This window comes from Petaurus breviceps, unplaced genomic scaffold (genome assembly GCF_028583685.1).
Source record: "Petaurus breviceps papuanus isolate PSGF00001 unplaced genomic scaffold, PetGlider_PUasm1.0 77, whole genome shotgun sequence".
NCBI lineage: Eukaryota > Metazoa > Chordata > Mammalia > Diprotodontia > Petauridae > Petaurus > Petaurus breviceps.
The window spans coordinates 3204315-3216710 of NW_027186492.1; the positions used below are offsets into that span (position 1 = coordinate 3204315).

The 12396-nt window shown below is 38.7% G+C and overlaps 1 protein-coding gene and 1 pseudogene across 1 annotated transcript in view; both read right to left on the reverse strand.

Moving 5' to 3' along the window:
- Window positions 1-994: 994 nt before the first annotated feature.
- Window positions 995-12396, reverse strand: part of CCDC32 (coiled-coil domain containing 32) — a 14500-nt gene continuing 3098 nt past the window's right edge. The window contains exons 2-4 of the mRNA XM_069105746.1: window positions 7440-7695; window positions 3030-3186; window positions 995-1742 (exon numbers count right to left, since the gene is read on the reverse strand). Coding sequence (XP_068961847.1) covers window positions 1610-1742; window positions 3030-3186; window positions 7440-7683 — 534 coding nt within the window. The 5' untranslated portion in view covers window positions 7684-7695 and the 3' untranslated portion in view covers window positions 995-1609. The remainder of the gene's footprint in view (window positions 1743-3029; window positions 3187-7439; window positions 7696-12396) is intronic.
- Window positions 10457-12371, reverse strand: LOC138175393 (ATP synthase F(0) complex subunit C2, mitochondrial pseudogene; annotated as a pseudogene).

Below are 12396 nucleotides of genomic sequence, written 5' to 3' on the forward strand. Positions count from 1 at the left end.
CAAACTGAATGAAGTCTCCTTGTTAAAAGCATAATATCTAAACTTTCTCTGAACAAAATATATATCACTAATTAAAAGGGACAAATATTTCCAAAGGCTGCTCAAGAAATTTAAAAATCCATGTACAGCCAAGGTTCTTTCCTTTCAGACCAAGCATTCAATTGAGGAACAATCAATGGTTTTTACAACACTCTTTCCATCTGAATTTGGTACCAATTACCTCAGTTCACTGCTTAAATCAGATCGTGGAGCCTTGGTAGCAGAAGCAACACTGCCCATAGAGACGACTGGAGGTTCTTATTACTAGAAGAGTACTCATTAAATAGAAGGTCATGGGCAATGCAGGGACCAACTCTGCTGCTTTGTGAATTTTTTTTCCTTTTCTCTCTGTCTCAAAGTACCCATGAGGACTATGATACAAATAAACTGGTATTAAGATGGGAAAAGGTTTTTATGGACAGTACATAGCAAATCAAAACAAGCTAAACATGGAGGGAAGCTTATGGCTCAGTTAGGAGAACTGCCAAAAGGTAGGAAAACAAAACTTTTCAGTTGTAATACTAACCAAATACTAAAACCATCTTAAACTGTGATTTAGAACCTGGGATTTTTAAATTCAGAAGACAGCTGAAAAAAATGAAACAGAAAGGTGCTCATAGCTGTACTACATACACACACTCACACTCTCCACATTTCAAACCTATCACAAAAATAAATCAGACACTAGAGGAAAAAAACACACAATCCATCTCCATCAGGCCTCTGCCACTTAGTCTATTCAGCATTTAGTTTAAAAAAAAAAGGACTGGACTTAGGATCAGAAGACCTGGGTTCTAGTCATAGCTTCATCACTTACTAGACATGATCCTGGGCAAATTACTTCCTCTCATCTATAAGATAGGAATAACAACCTGTGCCCTGCCCATTCACAGGGCTGTGATAAGGATCAAATTTAGGTAGTGGGCTTTAAAAACTGTGAAGCATAATACAAATGTCAGGTAGTGGTATTGTTTAATATCACTGCATAGCATACTGAGAAGAATCTGAGAGGGGCTGACATCTGAGGAAATAGACTTTGCCTCCCCTCTACCATTACAAAATTTACAGAGGTGTTTGAAGCATGGACGCGGAACACTGAGTCTGATAGGTTTGCTCTGTTGAACAGAAATCTCTTACCATGTAGGGCTACAACCAGTAATATGAGAGCTCTGAGTTTGTTTACCCATGAAGGAAGGAAAAAAAGTTCACATAATTTGTCTGTCCAAGCCTCAGCATCAATTTCTCCAAACATTTTCCATGCTTGGTCCTTCATCAGATTACTAACAGAGATCTAACCTGCAGCTTCAGGGCTTGGAAAAGCTGCAAAACAGCAAAGAGAGAAAAGCAATATTTGGATCCAGCATGCACTGGACCAATTACTTCATCCAAGGCAAAACACATGCGCTAGATCCCAAACAGGTCTTCAGGGGCCTGCAGCTGTTTGCTTTGCAGAGTAGAAAATTTGGGCTGCTTCTTTTTTTTTTTTAACCTTCAACTCTCCTTTCATTACTTGCTGCTGAAAACTCCACTGGTCCCCGGGGACCTATGACAGCTGTGTGGTGTGTGTGGTTTATTGTTCCACGGCTGCTGGCTCCTCTCCGGGCTTCTCAGACTTCGACTCTGGTGGAATCAGGTACTGTATCTCCTCTGCGCTGATGGCCACTTTGTCTGGCTGCAGCCACCTCTTGAAATGTTCCAAAGCACTACAAAAGAGCAGGGCTAGAAAGTGAACTTAATAGACAACACTTAAGGATTACCACGCTTATTTACTCTCCCTCCATATCCCCCACCAATCTTTTGCTTTGAACATTGGATCAGAACAGAACAACAGTAAAACTGTGAGCAGTGATATTTGCCTTTTCATTTCTAGAGGGCACATCCTTTTCCCCCTATACCCACCCACCCACTCAACATTACACACCAATGAAAGTGAGGGGCTCTCTTGTTTCCTACTATAAGCAATTCCCAACACAAAAGCATGCAACTGATATACTCCCCTTTACACATGAACAACTATCATATAAGGGTCTCTCTTTCCCACTCTTGCCCACAATGATCTCCTGCTCTTATAGTTATTATTCAGAACATTCATTTAACACATTATGTCTTGTATTAATGGTTCTCTTTCTATGTGTATATACAATTTTCTCCAAACTGCAAGCTTCAAAAGTAAGAACTGCATGTTATATATTTTTTTTATATAACCATGATACCTGGGGTAGGTTCTCAGTAAATATTATTACAGGGGAATTTTTAAAAAGTAGAACACAACTAAAATAAGTACCCTAAAAAATTATATATGTGTGTATATACATACACATATACACACACACACACACAAATTATAATGGCCAAGCTTAACTATGGAGAAGAATTGAGAAAATGTTACCTTTCTAGCCCTCTTGAAAGAGATGAAGAACTTTGGGTATGAAATATTGCATATGTTGTCAGACTTTTATGTGCTGGTTGGTTTTGCTAAATTATTTTTCTCATTTTCATCCTTGGTATGAAAGATGGCTCATTTAATTCAAGGAAGGAATACATTCAGAATTGAATGTGATTAAAAATAAAATGTATCATTAACAACAAGTTTTTAAAATGTACACATAGGGGGCTGGTTCATCTCTGCCACACACCTAAGTATTTCACCCTTACATAACCAAGGTATAGCCTGCAACATTCTAGCATTCTCTAGCAAATACCATACATACATTCCAAAAACCCACTATCAGGACTAAAGATAAATAAAGGACCTTCCTCTTAAAGGCATAATTTCTGAAGATATTTTTAATATCTAAAAATGTAGGGCATAGTTTTAAAAAAAGCAAAGAATTTGATTTGATATTAACTGATATCAGGACATAGCAGGAATTGATTGATTTAGCAGGAATGAGAAAGTTGTCCTCAGCAATAAGATTATAAATGAGAAAATCTGAAACAAATTGTGGCATATTAATGTAAAGAAATATTATTGCCTAGTAACTTATTACCTCTCATCAGACTCAAGACCTTCCATAAAGAACTCAGATTCTAATTTCTCCTGAAGGAATCGATCCCAGCATTCTTTCTTGGCCTGAGCAAGGGTACGAAGCATGTCCTTGGAAGTCACTTCCTGGCTTAAACCCTTAATTCTTTTTAATTTCTTCTCTAAGAAAAAAAGGAAAGATATCTAATGATGAATGAGACTTCAGCTAAATCTAAAAAACCAATGTTTATTATTCAAGTTCTTTCAACACTGATAAATTCCTTCAAAATGAGCTTGGCTATGAATCAGTTATGATAAAGGAAATCAGTTTTTTTCTTACCTTTGCAATGTCTTTTTTTCCATTCTGAAGCAAAAAAAAACCTAGAACGGTAAAACCTACAGGACCTTATAATCAAAGCAAGTGTATACCTTCTTGGTAATCACAAAAGCCCAACATGCTATTCTCTAAGGAATATTTGTTTTTCCTGACAATGTGAATACTATCATTTTCCAACTCAACAACAGTCTCTCCAAGGAACATAAATGGCACTTCTTTTTAATACAGTGACATGAAGCACTTCTTCAAATCTCATGAGAAAGAATTAGAAAAGATGACTTAGAGAAGATGATGAAAGATCCAATAGTTCAATAGACACTAATTTATTTTTTTTTTTAAGCAATCGGGGTTAAGTAACTTGCTCAAGGTTACACGGCCAGTTATTTTTGGGTGTGGTGCTGAGTATCTGAGCCCAGATTTGATCCAGGTCATCCCGACACTGGAGCCAGTGCTCTTACTCGCTGAGCCACCTGGCCACCCCTACACTAATTTATTTTTGGTGAGAACTCAATAGCATGAAACTTATAAGATCTCTCTATGATTACATTCTTGATTAAAGGTTTAAAAATAGAGAGACTTTTTAAGTTGTTCAAGTTGCAAACTAGACATTCAAACCCAATAAACCAAGGTATCTTGCATTCCCTTTGATTGTGGTCAATATGCTGTGTGTTGATAGACTTAATTAATTATTTGCATTTTAAGTATAATTATTAAACAGACCTTCTTACTTGAAAGAATATGGGCAGAGATGTCATCACCATTCACTTAATTTCTGAATTTCATTTTTTCTTTACAGCATATGGATTAATATGCAAAAATCTAGGCCAAATTACTACTCCACCCACTTCAAATGACAACACAAAAAACTTTAAGACTCACATGGTTTTAACTTTTAAAAGTGTACAATAATAAGAACAATTAATAATGATAATCAAATTGTAAATAACCAACAAGAAAACCAAGCACTTTAAGTGTTAAATGTTTGAGGCATTTCATTTTCTAAACAGTGAAAGAAGAATTCAAGTAATAAAGTCATTGTTTTTAAACTGAGTATTCTTTCAATCATATGTTAAGATCTGAAAATAAAAATAACACATAAAATTTATGCTTGTTTTGGTCTTGGGAAGGTCATGTTTTGGGCATGGAAAGCATTCATTTTTTCAGAGCCTCTGCTCCAAGCTGATCAAGGCAGATCCAGTTAGTGTAATATAAGAGCCATCATTATATACTCCAATAAATTCTACCTTTTTTTAAAGTCTTATTTATGTTTTTGGTTTTCAGCATTCACTTCTATAAGATTTTGAGTTCTAAATTTTCCCCCCTCCCTCCATTTCCCCCTTCCCCAAGATGGCATGCAATTTCACATTTGCCATGTTGTAAATAAGAATTAGAACCAAAGGGAAAAACCATGAGAAAGAAGAAACAAAAAGAGAGAGAGAGAAAAATAGTATTCTTCGATTTGCATTTAGTCTCCATAGTTCCTTTTCTGGATGTTCTACCTCTCTTTCACACTCTACCATAATGGTTCTACCTCTCAGACAAGGAATTGCAGTAATAATAGTCACCCACATAAGTAATATAAAAAAAGAAGAAATGGAGTCTAGAATTCAGAATCAGTCGCCATCAGCTGAAATAGTCATCATTACTACATGTGTACTGACTATCCACTAAGCCTATGGCTCTGACAGAATCAAAAGCATCTTTGTCCTTTTACTTCTTTTCTATCAGTCATTAGATATATGCTCTGGATACCTCTAGCAACCATGCTGCAATGCAAAAGTCATAACTATGACTCATTTATTTTGTCCTGGTAGAATCCAACAAATTAATTTGATATCTTCATCATCCTGACCATTCCCCTCTATACCAGTATCTTTTCTATCATTGCACTAAAACTTCCCCTTTTGTCTTTCCATGTTGTTCCTTAAAAATTAAGTTCACTCCTTCATCTGTACTTCTGCTAAATTAACTTCTTCAAAACAAAAACAATGATGACCATTATTACTTCCTGATCATCAAGGTTCCTCCAGTAATCTCACTGAGCATTATACAATTTTTAAAAGTTTTTTTCTCCTAAAATTTTTACACATTTTAGTTTTTATTAAGTGTCATATAATTCTTCAGAATGGACCAGATGCTACAAAAATCAAACAATAATAGAATATAACCAGTAAATAAGATGTCATGAACTCCAAATTCTTTACACGCTGAGGATCTAGAGACAAGGTTAAGAAATGTCACCATCGAGGGCAGCTAGGTGGTGCAGTGAATGAAGTACTAGCCCTGGAGTCAGGAGAACCTGAGTTCAAATCCAGGCTCAGACACTTGACACTTACTAGCTGTGTGACCTTGGGCAAGTCACTTAACCCCAACTGCCCTGCTTTCCCTCCTCAAAAAAAAAGAAATGTCACCATCTAAAAATAAAGCTAATAAAAATCAAAATAAAATACATGAGGGGCGGCTAGGTGATGAAGCGAGTAGAGCACTGGCCCTGGAGTCAGGAGGACCTGAGTTCAAATCCAGCCTCAGACACTTAATACAAAAACTAGCCATGTGACCTTGGGCAAGTTACTTAACCCCAATTACCCTCCAAAAAATAAAAATAAAATAAAATACATGATATTAATCAGGTATAGAAGCAACCAACTTGGGAGTTTCTTAAATGGGTTACTAATGAGACAAGGGCGTTTCCTAAATATCAAAAAACATGAGGCAATTTGTGGTATAAGGGACAGAATGCTGGATTTGGGAATCAGAAATTCCATCTCAGTTATTCACTACCTATGTGACTTCAGACAAGTTAATGTAACCCTCTTTGTCCTTCAGTTCCCTCATATTTAAAAATGAAGGTGTTGGAATAGATGGTCTCTCAAGTCCCTTCCAGCTTTAAACATATTATTTTATGACATATCCTATGTCTTATCACAGTAGTATCCCAGAGCCTCAACAATGGGAAAAAAATTCAGAAGTCACTAAGTTCAGTTTGGGAGGAACACTCATCTTGTATTAATATTCTTTATGAGTGGTCATCTAGCCTTCAATTCACAAATATCCAATAATGGGGAAGTTACTACCTCCCAAAGCAGTACATTCCACTTCAAAACGCCTCTAATCATTGTATGAACTTTTTACTATGCCAAAACCTGCTTTTCATTGGTCTTAATTACAAACAAAGCAAAATAAATCTAATCCTTTTCAATATTTAAAGGCTATCATCTGTTCTCTAACAATCTTATCTTATACAGACTCATTTATGTAGCAAAGATGTGCAAAATGTTTTATATATATTATTCCATTTGATCCTTTCAACAGCTTTGTAGGATAAGAAATGCAAGCATTCTTATCCTCATTTAAGCAAAATACTCAATAAGAAACTGATTTTGGTTAAGTATCTTCCCGTATCAAAAAGCAACCTAGCATGACTACTTTTCAAACTACAGGAGCCCACATGTAGCTACAGGCCCATTACTCGCTTCCTCAGTCAAACTTAAGTACTGACACAGTGAATTTGGGGCATCTTTGAAAAGTAAGATTATCCTCTAGTAAGAAAGGACAGTCTGTTGAACAAAACTCAGCATGTACAGTGAAAGGCAGGAAGAGTTAGTTACCAAGGGAAGATTGGAAACTTCAAAACAACATAGTCCAGGGGCAGCTAGGTGGCACATAGATAGAGTACCAGCCCTGGAGTCAAGAGGACCTAAGTTCAAATGCAGTCTGATACACTTACTAGCTATATGACCCTGGGCAAGTCACTTAACCTCGACAGCCTTTAAAAAAAATTTAAAAACATCCAAAATATCACTTAGGGCAAGACCTTTTTTTTTTTTTTTGCTTATTGGAGGGGGAAAGGCAGGGTAATTGGGGTTAAGTGACTTGTCCAAGGTCACACCACTAGTAAGTATTAAGTGTCTGAGGTCAAATTTGAACTCAGGTCCTCCTGACTCCAGGGCTAGTAATCTATTCACTGCACCACCTAGCTGCCCCAGGGCAAGAAAATTAAAGGGAGAGAATTCAACTGAATAGAAACCAAGTTTGATGTAATTGATAAAGCTTCACTACCATGATACCATACTGACAAAGAAGCTCCTCTATACTCACCTAGAGATGCTAAATACACTTCTGAATCATGCAATGGAGCCCAAGGCTTTAGATCTGGTCGAACAGTCAAGTCTGCAGCTTCTCTCTCATTTTCGCCCGCAGAAGATAAATCCGTAAAGGAATCAGAGAAGGCATCTTTGGGATCATCCCCCTGGTCAGGATTTGGCAAACAGGAACAGATTTCTGCCCAAAGGTCCCGGCTAGACCTTGGAACAGCAGAATCAATGCTCTCAAATGATTTCATTTGGAATCTTGGCTGAAAAATATACATACCATTTTGTAAGAACTGACTTAAAGGTTCCATAGATAAAGTATATTCCAACCAGCTCTCCATTTGTCTAATGAAAAAGAAAGAGGTCCTAATAAGATTTTAAAGAAGCTATTTTCTTTTTTTTTTTTATGGTGCCAATTTTAAATAGATTTTATTCTCCAAGACAATTGCATTTCCACTTGTTTACAGTACTGATAAAGTGCAATGTTGTTCCCTTCTCTCCCTCTGCACACAGAATGCCTGGATTTACACAGTAGCTTAATTGTTACTTTTAAACTGCTACTGCCTTGGCTACAAATTTGAGTCCTTCAGTTTTTGGAAAGCTGTGTGGAATGCTCTTTCTGGTGTTTTTAGTCGACCTCTTCAATGGTGGGTCCAGAAGAAGCACCTCCAAATGGGGCTGCTCCACCCCCTGGGAACCCACCAGGCATGCCTCCTGGCATGCCCCCTGTACTCTGGTACAGCTTAGTAATAATGGGGTTGCAGACCTTCTCCAATTCTTTCTGCTGATGCTCAAATTCTTCCTTCTCAGCAGTCTGGTTCTTATCCAGCCAGTTGATTATTTCATTACATTTGTCAAGGATAAAAGAAGCTATTTTCAAAGAAACTTAACTTCATCAGATCTCTATGTGGCAATAATGTAATGGAAAACAACACTGAAAGACATCAGAACTCTGATAGAAACCACTGTGACTTCAGTGAACTACAGAGAAGTGTGCCTTCCTCCTATCAGTGAAGAGATGGTGGATGGTATGTATAGAATGCAGCAGATGTTGTCAGGTAGAGTCATGTGCTGTTTTATTTAACCATACCTTTTCTGTTTGAAGAAAGGATTCTGGAGGGTGAAAGGTGGAAGAGTCAATGGGAAGTGATAGTGATATATAAAAAGAATAACAATAAAATGTTTACTTTTATAAAAAAGGATTTATATATGGGTAACACTGCTTGAAGTTGAAGGATGAGATGCTATCTCTTCTGGCTTAAGGTTTAAAAATGTTTCATTATTTATTTTTCAAGATAATTTCAATAATTGCTATTCTCAAACAAAAGTAAAACCTATTTACAACTTAGAACTTATTTATTGAGGAGGGTGGGGGCTGGAGTGTGTGATATTGGTCAGACCTTCGCAAACCAAACCTATTTACAACTTACAACATACAAAACATATTTACAACAACTAGTTAAACTTAGAATTTAAAAAGATCATCTACAGTATTTTATTTACTCCACATCTTGCTCTGTTGCTCTTGTTTTATATATGTATTTTCCTTTTATGTACTTAAATGGGCAGGTAATTTCATCAATTCAGAAATTCCCTGCAATGATGTAGTCCACATTCCATCCTGTAGAACTCTTATCCATTTCCTCCCAAAAGTTTGCCACAGGAGTCCAACAAGCTGAAGGTCTACCTCGATTCCTCCTAATAGCAAGAGGGTGAAATACTCTGACTATTCACCCATCATGCTTTTGTTCTTTCCATCTGACCAAACCTTCTTCTCTATCATATACAATTCCTTGTAATATCTTTTACTCCTGTTCTTCTCTGAAGTTCCTTGTTGATTTTATGCTATAGTTTGTTCACATCTTTCACAAGCTTCTTCATTGCTTTCTGTGTGATACTCATTCTTATCCAGAAATAGTTATATCCTTTATCTCTCTAATATATAGCAACATCAGTTGAAAGTAATGAAAAGATGTGACTTTGCCTTTATGGGAAGCTTGGGGTCAGCTTTCTCAAAACCAATCCAGCCCACTGTTGCCCCTCTGTTCAACTGTAGGCCCAATATTCCTCATCCACTTGGATTTTTTCTGTGTGAATGGACAAGCCAAACTCCTTTGCATATCTTCCAAGAGACTCTCAATGTTCTAAGGATTAATGCAATCAACATGTCCATCCACAAACAGGAACTTCTGGAAGACCTCACCATGAATGAACGAAAACAAAATTTATTAAGCCTTACTATGTGCCAAACCCCATAATACACAGCAATGGTGGGAGAAAGGAGAGAGGGAGGGAAAAAAAAAAGATAGTCCCTGCTCTTACAGAGCTCACACTCTAACTGGGAGAAAACTATATAAGCAAAATGAAAAGATCAGAGGTTCTAAGGGCTGAGAAACTGAGTATCTACCAGTTATCCTGCCCCATCTTCTCTGCCAATCTCCAACTGCCTTTCAGACATCTAGAACAGTATGTCCAGCAGACATCTTAAACTCAACGTCCAAAACAGATCTCATTATTTATCTCCCTAAACTTCTCACACACACACACACACACACCCTCCCTATTATTGTGGAGGGCAACAACAACTTCCCAGTCTCTCAGGCTCATGACCTAGGAGTTAATTCAGGATCCCTCACTAACTCTTCACCTCCCTTATTCACTATTGCCAAAGCCTATCCATTTCACCTTTGCAACAACAATTGAACACACCTCTCTCTCCTAACAGTGCCACCACTTTGGTATAGGCCCTCCTCACCTCATGCCTGGATTACTGCAACAGCCTGCTGGTGGGTTTGTCTGCCCCAAACCTCTCCTCACTCCACTCCATCCTCCATTCAGCCATTAAAGTGATTTTCCTAAAGCAAAGGTCTGACCATATCACACGCTCCAGCCTCTGTCCCACTACCTACCTCCCTATTCAATAAACTCTAATAGCTTCCTTTTTCCTGTAGGAACAAATACAAAACACTGTTTGGCATGCATAACCAAGCCCTCTCCTACCTTTCCAGTCTTTTTACACCTTACTCCCCCCTACACGTATTCTTTGATGAGGTGACACTGGCCTCCTGGCTGTTCTATGACCAAGACACTTATCTCTCAGCACTAGGTATTCCCCACTCTGATTACTGACCTCCCTGTTTCCTTTTAAGTTCCAACTAAAATCCTACCTTCTACATGAATGATTTCCTACCAATCCTGTGTTTAGCTTGCTTTGTATACATTTATTTGCAAATTTTCTCCCCCACTAGATTGTAAGCTCCTTGAAGGCAGGAACTGTCTTTTGCCTCTTTTAGTATCTTCACACTTAACATAGCACCTGGCACATAGTAGGCACTTAATAATTGCTTATTGACTGATAAACTAATTGGAGAGCAAGGCCCAGGAGTCCTTAAGATCCACTGGGGTGACTGTCTAGCAGGGGTGAGAATCCAGAAGTGAGGGGCTCACTACCATTAGGAAGTGGGTATAAACAGGGGGATTCTACAGCAAAGATAGTGATGGGTGTTCTGCATTTTTCTAAGAGGGAAAAAAGAAAAGGGAGCTTTAGGAGGAAAGTTGGAGTGGACCCTCAGGCATTCTAGGATTGCGACAGGGAAGTGTGGTTCTACTTGGCAGCAACTATGATGATAGTAGGTATCCTAATGAGGCTTGGGATGAGCCAAAGCAGGAAAGAGCATGCAAAGTTTGCCAATAAAAAAGAAGAGAAACATAGTACAGTAGTTTCTTTTTTTTTTCAGCTTATTAATACAGTATTTTTTTGTCTTCCCTCTGTCAAACTCTGAGCCTATGCCTTTCCCCAGGGCTACCTGGTAAGATGGAAGTGGAGGTATACACAGGCTGGAAGACACATGGAAGGACCAGGAGGACAAGGAAGAACATTCAGAAACGTAGGAGGAATAGAAATGGCTCCATCACATGGCAAAGAGGATGAGGAAGGCCACCATCAGGCAAAAAAGCCCCATGGCTTCAGACAGGGCAAAGTCCAAGATGGCGTAGGAAAAAAGCTGTTGCTTCAGGGAGGGGTTCCTGGCATAACCGATGATGAGACTTCCAAACACAGTCTCAATCCCAGCTCCAGAGCCGGCCACCCCCACAGTGGCAGCCCCAGCCCCAATAAACTTGGCTGCTATGTCAATGTCCCTTGAGACAGCACTACTTTGGAATCCACATCTGGGGACAAGAGAGGTCAAGGGACTTGATGCTGCCAAAATGCTGAGGTTCTCATCTGTCTGAACCTCTGGCCGTTTTAGCACCACTGCAGACAACAGTCTACTCAGCAGCTGAGAGCTGCTCCTCACAAGGGCAAGGGTAGAGATGAACTTGGTACAGGCGTACATTCTCAGGGGGTGAGGGGCAAAGCTGGAGAGCTGCCGGCAGAGCAGAGGAAACTGAGAGGGCAGTGCAATAGTTTCAAGGAAAAGTAAAATAAAGTACCGTGTTTCCCCGATAATAAGACACTGTCTTATTATTTTTTTTGGACACAAAAACACCAGAGGGCTTATTTTCAGGGGAGGGCTTATTTTAATGAACATTGACAGCAATTTTAATAAACAGGTAAATGTGAACAAAAAAATGTACCTTTATTCAATAAGCAAATCACTGGGGAAGAACAGGATGACGTGCTCACTGCTGCAGCTCTGATTGGATGCAGCTCGGAGCGCGGGGTGCATTTCATGGGGGGGGGAATGGCGCATACAGAGGGTACTGTAATGTAGCGTGTAGCGCAGGGCATCACCTTCACTACAGTAGCAATCTCAATAGGGCTTATTTTCGGGGGAGGGCTTATTTTAGAGGAATCTTACACAGTAAGGGGAGGGCTTATTTTAGGGATAGGTCTTATTATCAGGGAAACACAGTAGACATTTTTTAAGGATAAGGGAAATCCTACTAGGTACCTGCCCTAAGACAAAAAGGTCTCACACACACACACACACACACACACACACACACACACACACACACAC